The sequence below is a fragment of the Scaptodrosophila lebanonensis genome, unplaced genomic scaffold, assembly GCF_003285725.1.
Source record: "Scaptodrosophila lebanonensis strain 11010-0011.00,11010-0021.00 unplaced genomic scaffold, SlebRS2 tig00000161-arrow-arrow-pilon, whole genome shotgun sequence".
Classification (NCBI taxonomy): domain Eukaryota; kingdom Metazoa; phylum Arthropoda; class Insecta; order Diptera; family Drosophilidae; genus Scaptodrosophila; species Scaptodrosophila lebanonensis.
Window position 1 is genome coordinate 557973 of NW_022060597.1, and position 15430 is coordinate 573402.

Consider the following 15430-nt stretch of genomic DNA (forward strand, 5'->3'; position numbering starts at 1 on the left):
CATTCCTGTTTAATGTATTTATTAATTATTACAAACATTCAAACACACACACTCACTCACCCACGAAACTGTGTTCATTTTACGTGTTTATTTTTTTTAAATTTAATTATTTTTTCATATAATTTTAAAATGCAATGTGATTTCCCCTTATTTATGTATGTATGTATTTATTTATTCGTACCTTTAAGTAACAACACTAAGCAAATCAACAAGGCATATATAAACAGTAGCATATACATACATATATACGACTTATCTACACACATAAGGCGGTTTTGTATGCAGCATACGTTTTAGCTTCTTTGGATTTGTGTAAGTGTATATTTTTTATCTGTACTTTATGAAAAATCACACGAAATTAAATGACATTTCAAATGTACATTCAAAAACCGCACTGTCTCGCTCTATTGCATGTAAAGGGAGAGGGAATGACTAAGTAAGTGGATGGCAGAGAGAGAAGGACAGAGGGCGGCGAGATGACCCAAAAATATGATGCACTTTTTTGCACACTTTTGTGTTTGCTATCGATAATAATCAGCTGGTGTGGTAAATAGCGCTGCCACGTATTGCGATGTCCTTAAATTCCATCCCATGGTCGTTTAACTCAATGCTGCCACCTTTTATAAACAAATGATCGACCAGAAATTGATATTTAAAATTTGCAATTTAATATTTCGACTTTCTTTGGAACTTATTCACATAGTCAGAAGAGCATCACTTTTTGTTCAGAAAATCCGCAACAATTTGTATAAATTTCTGCGGCTGCTCGAAGTGTACGAGATGTCCAGCGTCGAGCCAATGAATCTCGGCATTGGGGAAGTATTTGAGCACCTGTGGCCAATGATCTGGTGACATAAATGGCGAGCGCGTGCCACAAATAAAAGTTGTGGGTCCATTGTAGGGCTTCAAGTTTTGCAGTTCCGATTCGTAATTGCCGAAATGCGGTAAGCTGTCATGCAAAGTCTGAACATTGCACGCCCATACAAATCTGATTAAAGAAGATTCTTAAGATCATATCGGCTATAGAATGAAAAAGAACACTTACTCTCCTGTATCTGGTTTCTTGCGAAGATTCAACATTATAAAGTCGACCGTCTCCATAGAATCTGTGGCCTGCTTCATTTGCTCTTTGACTAATTTGCGACCCTCGGCCATAGGCAAATTCGATGGCACTGCAATATTAAGCATTGCATCAAAGATGCGATTCATTTCATAGAAACTGCGCGGTATCGAAATGGGCGAAATGTCCACAACAATGAGACGATCGGTTAGCTGAGGCTATAAAAGTAGATAAGAGTATGCAGCATATGGTAAGAATATAGATAATATCGACCTACATACGTCAGAGCAAAGTGCATCATGGTCCGACCGCCCATACTGTGGCCCATCAGGCAAGCCTTGCTCAAGGAGTTGGTGCTGAGGAAGCTGCTCACATCGGCTGACATGCCTGCCGAACTGTGAGACGATGTGTGTGGACTGTCTCCATGGTTTCGTGCATCCACCGTGTAAATCTGATTGTACGATTATCAAAAATATTTTTTTTTTTTTTTTTTTTTTTTGGGTTTAAGTTACCACGATGCCCTTGGGTATTGTGGAATTATTTGGCCGCCCACTTATTGGTGAAGTGGAAATTGCCACACTAGATAAATGTAGGATGTTGCTTGAAATTACAGTTTGACTTTTGTGTCATTTATGAAGTTTACTATTGCGTTATATTCTTGAACCGCCTCATGCTTAAAGAAAGAGTGCAGATTGTTATATTTGGTTAGCGATGGGACGCGTTGTCGATTTGTATTATGTTTTGGACATTCAAATATGATGTGTGATGCGCTATCGGGAACGCCGCAGCTGTTACATTTGTTATCGTCGATAACATGCATTTTTGAAAGAGTGACTTTATCGAATGTGTATCCACTAAGCAGTCTATTAATTAGTTTTGTATTGTTTGCGTTAAAATTGCAGCTCTTATTTTGGAACCACGGTTTTCCAAGCGTGGTCGGAAAAAGTGCGCAGTATGCTCTGTTTTTCTCTGCCACGAATCTGGCGTACTCTAGTTCCCATTCGTCATGGATTAGACTGTACATGGTACGCACTGCATCCTTTAAGCTCCATTTTAGCACCATGAAGGTGCCGTCTGTTGTTGCTCTTTTGGCTGCCGTGTCCACCGCGGAATTTTGGGGAATACCCACATGTCCCGGTATGAAATGTAACTCTACAGCTAAAACACTGGAACAGTTATTAATTTTTCTTTTAATGTTGTTTGCTATGGAATTGTTAAGCGAATGATTTATTAGTGTTTGCACGCTGCCTCGGCTGTCCGTTAAAATTGCCACATGGGAAATTCTCAACCAGATTGCATGATCAACTGCCTTTTCAATTGCAATAAGCTCTGAGGAGAGAGACGAGAGGATTTTGTTTGTATAGAAACTATCTACAAACCCTGATTCTTCCTGCAAAAAAGCAGAGCTTGAGTGGCTGGAGGTGACCGATCCGTCGGTAAAATATAGCTTAAAGCCTCTGCTTCTCAGACTGGAGGCTTTCTCATTAAAAATCAGGCGCATGGTTGAATTATCCATGGACTGCTTGTTTCTTGCTGAGCCCTTCAAAAAATCCGTGTCTCCTTTCATTTTTGCGCATTTGAGAGGTATTAGAGGAATCTCTTCAATGTGGTCTAGTATGTTAGCAAACCTCCTGTAAACCCTCGCATAACTAGTGTTTATCGTGCTGGTGGATGACAGCAAATCGCAGACTGGTAAATTGAAAGCAAATGCTTTTGCCAATTCTTTGGCTGTGAGGAATAAAATCCTGAAATCCGGTGGCATCTCTGCTGCCATGTGGTAGATGATTTGAATGGGGGTACATTTTATTAGTCCTAACGCTTTTCTCAGGTGCATATTGGTATGGCTTTTGACCTTAGCTAGGGCTGTCTTGGATAGGCTGCTAAAAGAGGAGCACGCGTATTCCAGCCTGCTCCTGACGAAAGCCTTGTGCAACAAGATTCCTTGCCTAGGACTGACACCGTATTGACAGCCGCTAAAGAGCCTGATGAACGCACATGATTTATTGGCCTCTGAGATAGCCTGACTAATATGGGTGCATGCCGAGTTATTTGCTGTTATGTTCCTGCCTAAATAGCTGATTTGTGCAACTTCCTTAATGTGGAAACCTTGGCTTACCAAATTTAGTTGTCTTCTGCGTGAGCTGAAGTGAATGACTTTGGATTTGGCTGGATTAAAAGATAAGTTGAGCCTGCTGCATTCTCTTTCAAATTTTTCTATTCTTTCACTTAGCGTTAAAACGGCTAAATCAAACTTCTTGTGAAAACAGATCAGAAAGAAATCATCTGCATATTGAAAAAGCAGACAGTTCGAATTGTTTATGGTGTGTAACTTGGCTGTGTAAATGTTGAAAAGAGTGGGACTTAAGCAGCTACCTTGGCAAACTCCTCTATTTATTTCAGCTTTGCTCGACCCCTTTACCAGATATCTGCGTCGGAGGAAATCAGTTATCCACCTTACCTGGTGTGGATCAAACTCCACGGCACGAAGCTGGTGGTCTAAGGTTTCAATATCCACACAGTCAAAAGCCTTTTTTAGATCTAGACATGCTGCCACAACTTGGAAACCCTCAGTCTTAAGGTATTGGATCTTGTTAATTAGATCGTTTATGCATAGAGCTGTCGATCTTCCTTTCCTGAAAGCATATGATCTTTCCGGTAGCAGGTCGCGACTGGCAATATGTTCGTCGAATTTCATTTTGATTAGACCCTCTACTGTTTTTAACAGAACACTAAGCAGGCAGATTGGTCTGTGGTTACAAACGAGGTCAGAGTTTGAGCCCTTTTTTGGTACCGGCACCAGCCTGATCTGTCTCCAGGATTCTGGGAAGACTCCAGCCCGCCAAATGTCGTTTATCATATTAAAAAGTTGATTCTTCTTAGGGTTCGGTAATGTCTGCAGCATCCTATACGAGATGCCATCGAGCCCACATGCCGAATCTGGATTTCTCGCATTCAACACTGACATAAAATCCTCAAAGTTAAACAAAATGGGGACCCCTTCCTGGACCAATGATGTCGCCATACGTGGACAACTGAATGTTGTGGTTGGCGTGTTCTTTACTATCATAAGGAACTCCTCGTCCTCTGCTTTTGACCAGGTGTTAGCTGTCCTTTTCATTCTTTTATAAAGTTTTAAATGTCTTGTTCCATTCCACAGTGTGGGAGCTGTCGTCATTTCGTCAATATACTGCCTAAAATTAGCTCTGCGACAGTTTTTTATTTGGTTTTGCAGCTTTGCTTCTGCTACCATGAGTAGCTCCGCATCTTCCAGCTTTTTGGTGAAATAGAACTTTTTCCTGCAGGCATTTCTAAGGCGAAACAGCTTGTCAACTTCCTCGTTCCACCATCTCTTGGGTACATATTTGTTTTTGCTTGATACCGTAATTGTATTGGTTTTTGTGATAAGGCGAACATTGCCATTGAGTGAATCCAGGTTTGAAAAGTCACTATTAGCGAAAACTCTCGCAATCCTATTATGAAGTACCTTTTTGTGACTTGTATTCGCGCAGAATTGGACCAAGTCTATTAAGACTGGAAAATGGTTGCTGTTTGTTAGTTTGCTGCTTTGAGCCTGCCATCTATATTGAATACTACTCGTATTGCAGAAAGTCAGATCCAGCACCGAGCTTTGACCTGGGCAACGAGAAAACGTAGGGGAGCTGTCGTTCATACATACAAAGCCCGAGTTAGCTGCCGCCCGTTCCAAGCCATGTCCTTTGCCGTCGCTACTGGAGCTGCCCCATGTTGTGGATTTGGCATTAAAATCCCCACATATTAGTGAAGCAATGCTCAATGATGCCGCATACTCGAAAATTTCTTTTGCCCCCTTTTTCAGGATAGACACTGATAATGAGGGGGCCGCATAGATACCGTAAAGGCACAAATTTCTCTTTAGATTTAGGGTCTGAATGCCCATACATTCCATGTCGTTTTTAATCTTTAGGATTTTGAATTTGATTCCCCTTCTTATGTACATCCCTACTCCACCGTATCCGTCTTCCCTTGGCTTTCCATAAAAGTTAAAGTCAGGAATTCCACACTCTGAATTGTCTTTCACCCATATTTCCGACAGAATGGCGATGTCTATGTTGTTGTTTAGGAGGAACATGTGAAGAATTTGTTTGTTGTTGTTGAAAGTCAGGCTTTGGATGTTGAATTGGAGGATTCTCATATTGTTGCTGTGCTTGTCAAGGCCGAGGCGATGCAAATTTGATTTGCATCTAGCTCCGCATTAGCAGCATTTATGAGATCCCTGATTTCCTCCCAGAACTGTAGAGATGGGCCCGCTCCGCTATTTGGGTCCGTTATGAAGTTAGATATTTTCTTTTCCACTATATTAAGTTTTTCTTGGGCTAAAGACACTTTGGTGGTACCAACTTCAAGCACCTCCGCTCTGTGAGCGGTATCTGCCAAGTTATGACTAGTTGTATTGCCGTATCTGGACGGCTTGGGCTTGGATGTTTCCCCGAGAGCTCTGCCTGGAAGCCTAGCTACCCTGGCATATGGTGCAATGGGATGCACCTCCTTCGCCACTTCGTGGCTGCTGTACTCGCGCTTTCCTGAGCTATTATTTAGCCTTCTTAAAAAAGGGAATTCTGACTGATCTCTTAGATCAGGCACCGTCCTCTTAAAGAGAGACGGATGAGTCTTCTTAATTTCTGCTCGGGACATATTCTCCAAGGCCATACACTTTTGAATAGCGAATTCCTTTTGTCTGGCTGCACAATGGGGTGATGTTGCCATATGGCCTTCTTTGCAATTGGCACAAGCAATATCAGTGCAAATGTCCTTTCTCTCATGTTCTTTTCCGCACTTATAGCACCGTGCACTCCCCTTGCAGTGCTTGGCCATATGGCCAAAACGTAAGCAACGGAAGCATTGTTTGAAGTGTATAAACGGTTGTACCGCCACCTTTGTATATAGAAATTTTATTTCTTTTGGCACCTGGTGTCCCTTAAACCAGATCTTTACTCTGGAGGTAGGGACCAAGTCCCCTGTGTCCCTTGATTTTTTGAAAATTCTCTCCACCTGCATTATGGGAATGTCCGCCGACAGGAGTTCCATCATGTGGTCGGTTGACATATACGTGGGAATGTTAAAAATAATCCCAGCCTTTCTAGTGAAATGCTTAAAAATGTTGGCCTCGAAGCCGTGAACAGCGAGAGCTTCCAATGAGGCCAGGTCATTGGCGCTTTGCGCCGACACACAAGTGACCTTACACCTGCCATGCCCTATCCTGCTTACTTCTTCTATGCCACTGATTTTTAGCGAAGAGAGCAGCTCGATTAACTCGAATTGGTTAATCGCTTTGCGTACTCCCATTTCGCTAGCCTTGTCCACATAAACAATAAAAGGACCCTTGTGGTCCCCGTCATACTGCATGGCAACCACAATTTCCTTGTCGACCACACTTTTGCTTCCCGCATTTATTTCATCAGAAGTGGTAGAAATCTTGGAATTTTTCGACTTACATGAAAGTCCGTCCTTGTCAACTTTTACGTCATTTACCGCAGTTGCCTGTTTACCAACACTTGTATTTGGCGCGCTTTTGGTTGGGCCGCATTTGGCTGGCGCGTCGTTCTTTCCCTCTTTAGTTCTGCGAACTGATGGTGCTTCTTCCTTTTTGGGCACCTCGTTAGGGTTGGCGCGGCGACTGGTGGTCCCAAAAGCCCCGGTGGTGCATACTTGTCCTATCGGACGACCAGCTTTACTCCTGCCTGCCATAAAGCCTCGAAGTGCACGTTTCTGCACGAATGCTGCGTTTCTGTTGAAATCGAATCCTTTAATTAGTTTAAAAGTTGCAAATCAATAAGTAATGTGCTGTAGCACATTAAAACCGAAAAAAGTTGCTGATAAATTCAAATTCCACGAACTGCCCGTTAGCAGAAAAACGAAAAAACTTGAACACTGATACCCGACCGCGATGTTGTCTCCTCAGAAACCTAAAAGCAACTCCTTATCAAAAATATATAATCAACTTAGGCATATGTATTTACGATAGTTTGCTTACACGACGATCGGTTTTGGAGGTCAGTGCTTTGCTAATGCCGCGCCAATTTTGCTTTGAGCCGAACAGGCCATGCATTGTTATCAAAGGCGCTGTATTGGCATCGGTTTTTGGACCCTCAAACAGCTCCGAACTTAAGGGTACAGCTTCCACTTGCTGCGCATAATTTTGTTCTGTTGTTAATGTCCTGGTTAAGAATTTTCCATTACGTAGAAAACGTAACGATTTTACGAACAGCTGCATTTCTATTTGCTTTATCAGTGTGTACACACCATTGAAGTCCAATCGCTTTATAAAATATAGACACATTAGTTAACGTATGTATGTAAGTTGTGTAACATTTGGGAGCAACATATTGGGATAACATGATAAGAGTTAGATTTATTAATTCCTTAATAAATAACAACAATAACTTGTTGTGGCGCTGCAATGCACATTTGTACATTTTTATCGAAGGGACGGCCAAAAAGCAAGCGTGCTCTCCGCAGTGGCAACGCCGAACCGCAAATATCGTCCATCTCTAGACAGAAGCGCAAGCGGCCATATTACTACCGACAAATAGAAAGAAGAACGGGGATGAAAATTCATTTTCGCCAGCGATAATAAGTGAATATAATTCGTTAATTTATCAGGTAATAGTGCTAACTAAGAGGGGCAACCACATTTTGCCATCAGTTGAGAAGACACGGACTGCAAAAGCAGTAATAACGCAACTGGCTAGGAAGACTAAGGAAAAGAAATTCACAACTTGACGCGCGGGCAGAGGGCGCCTCCGAGGCGAGCACACAGACACAATCACAGGTCGCACATTTTATCTCTCTGCCGCTGCTGCCGCCGACGCAGCAAAGTTTTGCTTTGCGGCTGCCGCTGAATAGGTGGCCGACAACGTCGACGTCGACCCAGACGCTGCAGTTATAGGTAAGCAACAACAACAACAACATACTCAGCATACTGCAAATACCAACAATTGATATATTTCAAGAATTCTATTTTTCCCCTCCAACACTACGTAAGTGATAAAGTGGTCTAAAGTAAAAAAAAAAATTAAAAAAAAGTATTCTTAAAACCAACCAGTCAAGCCAACCGAACAGGCTTGTGATTTGTGAACTAAAATTGTGCTTGAAGTCAATTTAATATTATGTATTGTAAAAGACAATCAATTTCAATATAAATAGACAATTTTTCCAATTGAATTTCATTTAACAACTTCGTCGGTCGCGAAAAGTATATACGAACAAAAATAACTCTACTACTTCTGTGTGTGTGTGTGTGTGTCTGTATTTGTAGCCGAAACTCTTGAGAGTTGAAAAAAGAGCAAAATCAGTTTATTGTTACAAATTGTAGTACATATATATATTTATATATTCCGCTCTGCATTGCGTATTGTTGTTGTAATACTTTTTTTTTGCTCACTCTCTGTTGTCTTTCTCGTTCGCGTAAAGTCGAAATAAATTGTAAAGAGACCACACACTAAACCAAAAAAATTAAAGAAAAAAGGTTTACAATATGAAGGTAAGAACTGAACAAGTGAACAGAATACTTTACGATCAAAAACATATTTATCCCCCCCTCTAAAAAAACTAACGCACAGACGACTGTGCGCTAAATAATAATAATAAATAAGGTCGATAAATGAACATGGATTATGTTTGCAGCGCGAGGCTGAAAAGATTATAAATGTCTATGAACTTGGTTGCACATTTCATTGTCATGGTTTTATTTTATTTTTTTGTGTTTTTAATTTATTTATTTCTCATTACTTAAACACTCGTTTATACATACATACATGTGTTTCGCTTCTCTTGAACATTCTCGTATGTGTGCGTGTTGGTGTAGAGAAAGCTAAACAACTGTATATATGACGACGATCAGTGGAAAGAAATGCCGGGCCATCCAATCTTTCGATGTCGAATAGTATTTTCATGCGTAAAGGGTTGGTTTCTCGACAACAAATTAAACATCTAGAGAAGGTCAGATTGTTCAAAAGGAGACATTTCGATTTGATTTCCTACTAAGCAACTATTTTCAAGCGGCTGCACACTTTCCACACAATCCTATCCCTATTTGAACCATGACTGCAAGCTAAATGCAAATTTTGTCAAAAATTAAATTGCTGGAACGGATTAAACTTTAAAAAGTTTCCAATTAATTACAATTACAGCTTGATTTAATGTTTAATTTCGATTAAAAGGCACTCGTTCGCTGGTATGTTTAGAACTTAGCATATTCTGATTCAGGATTTATTCTGTTTAAAACTGCTTATGACAAACACTTATCGATATATGTATAATCCAGCTTTATCTGGTGGAATACCAACTGCAGGGCTTACATGCTTCGGCCCGTCGAAGGTTCATACTACTTTGTCCAATCGCCAATATAGTCTATTTGAATAAATCTTATATGTATTTTATGCACGAATTGACTGTGTGGAGCTGATCAACTGAATACCCATTCGAATTTTCTACAGAAACAGAAACAACAGCAACAGATACAGCGTAGGTTGAGGCTAAGGAAGCGCCACCGGAAACCGAGGCGTTACCTACTTTATGGGTGTCAGTATGGAGTCCGATGATTCTCACGCCAGCTCTGGGTCCAATTCATCTGAGTCCTCGTCCAATTCGCGGGCAGCAACGCCAGAAAAGCAAATCGAAGCCGAAGATGCGCCAGCGAAGCCAAACTCTGAGCCTAACAGTCCCGGGCGTACGCTTTCCACCAGCAGCTCCTCCTCAAACACGAGCTCCTCCTCCAGCGATGCTGTCAAGTCGAAAAAGAAAAGCTCCAGCAGTAGCAGCACCAGTGGCAGTGGCTCTAGCAGCAGCAGTTCCAGCGACGAGGAGGAGCCCGAAGCTGATGCCGCGCCTACCACTGAGGTGGCGCCCAATCCTGAAACCGGCTCCCCGAACAAGTCGCAGCAGAGCTCGTTTCTCTCCTCGGTGCGCAGTCGCAGCAACAGTCCCCAATTATACAATCAGGCCGCCGTCGACCTTAACATCAGTCATGAGGATCTGAGCGATGTGAGCGAAATTGGCAGCGAGAAGCGCGCGCCCTCCAAGAATTCGGATAATGAAGAAAACGATAGCGATGATGATGACGATGACGGTGCCATCTCCAACGACTCGCTATCTGTTGCAGAGCCGGAAGAAGGCAAAACAAATGGCAAATCGCCCAGCGAGGAGCGGCAGCTGCCGGACGATAAATCCGAACGGGAAGCTGTAACCAACAAAGGGACAAAGGTGAGAGAACGGATATAAATAATCATCATTAAGGTTTAGGTTTTTCCCCACAGAAGCGATTTAGAAACAATTATTTCTAAAGCCCTCTGATGCTACTGAACCCTTTAACTTATTGAAATAAATGGATCAGATTAGATCCTTCAGATCCGCATTGGTAGGTGTGGAGACAATTCTTCCTTAAGTTTTTCGCTTCTACTCGAAAACTATCAAGGAATAAAACCATTATCAGCAATGCTGAACGAATCTCTTTAGCTTATTGAAATAAATGGATCAGATTAGATCCATCAGATCCGCATCCGTATCAAGGAATGAAACCTTTATGCAGTTCAAGAACTGAAGGAACCTAATTCATTCAGTTATTCAGAACATCAGTTGAGATCCATCAGAGCAGCATTGGTCCATCAGATTATTACCAAATCTCTTAGTGTTAACTATAAAATAAATATATTTTCCATTGACTAATTGACATTTGTGTGTGGAGCCCCTAATTACTGGGTCTCTTACGAGTAGTCGAGATACAGACTTGAAATAGAAAATACTCTTAATATATAGTATGTATATCTAACTAGCAGTTCTTCTTCTTGATTGCAGAACGAGGAGAAAGCGAATGGAGTGGTAGTTGCTGGTAGTGCTGTCGAGGCAGCGGCACTTGACGACATAGTTAAGGCGCACGATGATGATGCTCTAGACTTTGAGGCCGAGGAAGGTGAGTGTCCAGACATTTGCAAGGAGAGCGACGACACTTCTAAAGCCAACGAAACAAAGAAAACATCTAAAGCCGATCCCTTGAACGATGATGAGGGTGAATTGGATGGCGATGGAGAGGATGAGGAAGATGCCGCCACTGCGGCCGCCAATGCCAAGAAAAAAGATGATGACGAACTCGAAGAGGGTGAAGTATCGGATGAGGATGAGAAGCGACCCGAGGAGACAGAACCCAAGCCAGTTTGTCGCTTCTACACGCGCGGTCAATGCACTTGGGGCATGAGCTGCCGATTCCTTCATCCGGGCGTCACAGACAAAGGCAACTACACTATGTTTGAGAGTATGGTGCGATCAGTGCCCATGCAGAGCAGTAGTAGCGCCGCTCGACCACCAGCTGGCGCCTACAGCAATCATGTAGCGGCAGCAGCGGGTGATTATCACGACTATCGAAGCGAACGTCCAGCGCTGCATCATCGTCCGGCCGTGCATCATGCGCCCAGCGTCTATGCGCCCCATCATGATGCGCGCGGCATTTATGTGTCTGATGTGGTGCCGGTGGTGGTAGAGAATGCTTGGGAGCGTGGCCTGCGAACGGCCAAAGAAATGATGCGTAAGGCAAACAAACGGAAGGAGCAAGATATGGACTTTGAGGATAAGAAAATGAATCTTACACTGTCGCCAGATGAGCTGGAAAAGGACCCCTACTACATCAAGGATCGGGCCAGTTCACCCTCAGCTGTAAGTAAAACGGATTATGCAACCAGTTACGAGAATAATAATAACCATAAAGAAATCAAAAAGTGCGCTGATAAGATAGAATAAATTGGGTATATAGAGCATACCTAAAATCTCGACTGATTTCCAAAGCGTACACGAATCATAGCAGAAAGTGGAAATGCCAATTGTAGAAGGCGCGGCAAACACTACCTTATAAGTAGATATATTTATAAGCATCATAATGAGACAAACCGATATATATATACTATTTTGTAGTCAGTCGTCCGTCTGTCCGTTTTTATGAACCTCAACAACCTTCAAGCCGCAAAAGCTAGAGACACCCAACTTGGTTTCCATGATATTGGTTTAAAAATGTTATTAATTGTGCCTTCATCTCATCTTTGATCTCATTTATTGCAGTATTCCGTTTACAGTCCACCGGACCGTTATGGACGTGCTGGCTATTTGCCGCCGCCATATGAGGATGTCGATGCCTATGGTCGGATGGCGCGCTATCGTGAATTGCCGCCACATCGCATGCCACAGTATGAGGATGATCGTCGTTTGCGTCCGGCACGCGAGGTAATTGTGCAGCGAGTCGAGGCTGTGGGTCGTGGTGATGAGTGGAACGATCCCTGGATGCGCTCGAAATCGATTGGACGCGGCGGTTCGTTCGAGCGCGATGATCGGAGGCGCCGCGATCGTCGCAGCTACACCAGCAACTCATCCTATTCCACCTCCAATTCCTCGCAGAGTGATTCAAGTTCGGAGTCGTCTCGCTCGAGCAGTCCATCCGATCACAAGCGGCGTTATGCGGGACGTCGCATACGTGCCCATTCACCAAACGAAATACCCCGACGTCCGCGACGTTCGCCACGTAAGACAAATCATTGCAGACAAGTCTTTGAAAACACTATAACCAACCACCAATCTCTTCCTTTCCATTCATTTGTGCGAGCAGCCAGCGTGTCGCCTTCGTATAAACGGCCGGCGATAGAAAAACGAGGCGCACACAGTCCCGCATCAAAGCGCAAGAAGCTCTCCCCAGTGCCCAAGAAGTTTGACAAACTGAGGCGACGTCGCAGCTCCTCATCATCAGATTCAGGTAGGCATTTAAAGTCTAAACATCAAGCTGCTGAACTAAAATGTGCTTCGCTTATTGTAGATTCATCGACGACATCATATTCGGATTCCGAGTCCGGTTCATCATCGTCGGAAAGCTCTTCGGGATCTCGGGATACGCCACAGAAGCGTGTACGTGCAACGGACAAGGCGCTGAATGAGCGCAAATTAATTAAGAAACGTATGTATTGCAACTGAACGTCCCAATCATCACGTTCATTCACGAATTAGATCCATTTCTCACGCATTCCTTCCACGTTTGACCAGACGAGTCAATATTGCCATGTCCGTCTGTATGAACGCAAGTATCTCAGAAAGTATAAGAGCTAGAATAACCAAACTTGATATTTAGGTTCCCTTACGCCCTAAGCAGGTCAAGTTTGTTTTTTAAATTCTTTTCCCCCGGAAAAGTGTTTTTTTTTTTCATAACTACAATAATACTTACACGCATAGACACGATTCTGATGTAAATTATGCTGTTGAGCCGGTTCATAAACATGTGTCTCCACTTACAAATGCATGCATTGGAAATTTTTTATTAAATTTATTTATTTCATTGATTTAATTTTTTTTAAATAATTTAAATTTTTTAAAATTAAATTTTAAAATGTCTTTTAATTAATTTTAAGCGTTGAGCCTCCTCCACTCCAGCATTTCTTTCGTGTTACAGTTCGGGCATTGAAAAGTCTAGAGCTGAAGAGCAAATATCTTTCAATTCTAAAATATTTATTTCTCTTATTTAAACAAATAGTCGTGGTATCCATATTAGTAACTTTTTATCCCTTACTAATACTTAAAATTAGTTTTCAATAATAGTTATTATGCGATCAGAAAGAATCTCTTGAGATCCTTGAGATATTATTTATATACTTCGGCTCAGCTTTTCAGAACTTGTCGATCACGCACAGCTCTAAAACACACTTGTATCTAAATATGCAAATGTCGAAAAATTTCTCCAATTTATAATGGTTTTCTATTTCGTTTCAGCTGCTGAACAAATCGCAAAGAAGCGTTCACCTATTTTAATTGAGATTAAGAAACCCTCGACCATGGTTGGCGTTTCTGCGCTCGTCTCGCCAAGCAACTCACCCAAATCAGATAAGGAGAAGGAGAACAAGGAGAAGGAGAAGGATAAAGAGAAGGACAAGGATAAGGATGGCAAGAAGACACGGCGCGAGGAATTGCTAAAGCAGTTGCGCGCCGTTGAGGACGCCATTGCCAAGAAACGCTCCAAACTGGCCTGATAATAGCGTCGTAGTTGTAGGCTGTAACTCCATCTCTCTGCACCCTGAATTTCGCCAAATGGTCAGATTTCTGTTTAATTTACATTTTTTACATCCTACCATGCACTGTTACTCTTTATTATTATTTCCTCCTCTTCCGTTTTTATGCTTTACTTTTGTTTTTTTTTTTTTTTCTTTTGGACCAACCCTCAAAGCATGGGGCGCTGCACTCTTTCGACCTTGGGCGAGTGCATCTGCTTTTAGATTAATTAATAATTAGAGATCAAGATCATATATATACATACATACATTCACTTGGCATTGCCAGCGACGAGAATTGGGGCCCACAATTGTTTGGTTGGGTTGATGGGGAGGACGAGGAGGAGGAGGGGACTAAGAAGATGAACACACAGCAAACAATGCATTTAGATTTAATTTTGTCCACCACTACCTTTTTTCTATAATTTTTTTGTTTTCCTCTGCTCTCATTAATCTAAAAGCGCGCTGTTCACAATTATGTAAAGATATATACACAAACATATATACGAATACATACATATATGATGCATTAAATATAAGAGTTCACATTTCAGTATGAAATTGTGGAGACATAAGTCCAGATTGTAACAATTGTCGTTTTCATTTAATTTGTGTAGTAAATGGATGAATCGCCATTATGGCTTCAATTAAGTTGCAACCTTTTCTTTTTCTTCTTCTTCATCATTATCAGATCAATGGAATTATGTATTAAAAGGAAGAAAGAATTGACAATTTAACGAAGAGACGTTTCAGTTATTCTTGTGGGAGGGGTGGTGGTGGATGTATTGGCTAGAAGGCGCTTGGCAAAGCTGCACGAACACATGACAGTTGCATGGGCTGTTTGAGCGCTTAAAATATGTATATAGGAGTATATATATTAAGTATGTGATGATTGCATCGAAATTCTGAAAAAGAATAATAGAAAGAAGCATCTATTTGTATTTTTGCTTCCTACTTAAAATGTATTCATTCGCTCCCGGGGGTAAAGGTTGTGGCATGGGCTAGAAAGTGTGCAATCTTTGCACACGAACACATGCCTCTTAGCAAGGCCGTTTATGTGTGGCAGGTGTTGACTGTTCATTCCGGTTGGTTTTCGTTTAAAAATGAAATGAAAATTAAAGAATTGACAGATCTTTGAAATAGATGAATCAATCAACACGGCCGTTACGATATTTCAGGCATTGGCTGCAATAATGCCGGCCTATAGGATCGAAACATTGTGGCTGAAGCGCGCTTTTAAAATGTGCACGAACACATGACTCTTGGCATGGTCTGCATCGTTCCGTTTAAGGTCGCGACCTTTTTTGATTTTCTCCGCCAGATC

At 42.0% G+C, this 15430-nt stretch overlaps 2 protein-coding genes across 3 annotated transcripts; one reads left to right on the forward strand and one right to left on the reverse strand.

Moving 5' to 3' along the window:
* Window positions 1-645: 645 nt before the first annotated feature.
* LOC115629638 (protein ABHD11) lies at window positions 646-7310 on the reverse strand. The gene is made up of 4 exons (XM_030526140.1): window positions 7071-7310; window positions 1338-1511; window positions 1046-1278; window positions 646-988 (listed from the first exon to the last, which is right to left on the reverse strand). The coding sequence occupies exons 1-4, from the start codon at window positions 7308-7310 to the stop codon at window positions 715-717; spliced, it is 921 nt and encodes a 306-aa protein (XP_030382000.1). The 3' UTR covers window positions 646-714.
* A 276-nt stretch (window positions 7311-7586) lies between these two features.
* LOC115629677 (zinc finger CCCH domain-containing protein 18) lies at window positions 7587-14694 on the forward strand. Of its 2 annotated transcripts, none has more exons than XM_030526195.1 (7): window positions 7587-7985; window positions 9535-10300; window positions 10892-11743; window positions 12143-12599; window positions 12684-12827; window positions 12888-13025; window positions 13832-14694. In XM_030526195.1, exons 2-7 carry the CDS (start codon window positions 9614-9616, stop codon window positions 14086-14088), a joined length of 2535 nt encoding a protein of 844 aa, XP_030382055.1. In that variant the 5' UTR covers window positions 7587-7985; window positions 9535-9613; the 3' UTR covers window positions 14089-14694. The 2 variants fall into 2 exon arrangements, with proteins under 2 accessions (XP_030382055.1, XP_030382056.1); XM_030526196.1 differs by lacking the exon at window positions 7587-7985 and adding an exon at window positions 8449-8579.
* Window positions 14695-15430: the final 736 nt, after the last annotated feature.

What these genes read in the sequence shown, in the direction of transcription:
- LOC115629638 (XM_030526140.1), bottom strand. Translation starts at nt 7,310, where the DNA reads ATGCAGCTGTTCGTAAAATCGTTACGTTTTCTACGTAATGGAAAATTC. An exon ending in CCTCCAAAACCGATCGTCGT is followed by an intron (nt 1,512 to 7,070) that starts GTAAGCAAACTA and finishes TCGTACAATCAG; the next exon opens with ATTTACACGGTGGATGCACG. An exon ending in AAGAAACCAGATACAGGAGA is followed by an intron (nt 989 to 1,045) that starts GTAAGTGTTCTT and finishes TTCTTTAATCAG; the next exon opens with ATTTGTATGGGCGTGCAATG.
- LOC115629677 (XM_030526195.1), top strand. Translation starts at nt 9,614, where the DNA reads ATGGGTGTCAGTATGGAGTCCGATGATTCTCACGCCAGCTCTGGGTCC. An exon ending in TAACCAACAAAGGGACAAAG is followed by an intron (nt 10,301 to 10,891) that starts GTGAGAGAACGG and finishes TCTTGATTGCAG; the next exon opens with AACGAGGAGAAAGCGAATGG. An exon ending in ACGTCCGCGACGTTCGCCAC is followed by an intron (nt 12,600 to 12,683) that starts GTAAGACAAATC and finishes TTGTGCGAGCAG; the next exon opens with CCAGCGTGTCGCCTTCGTAT.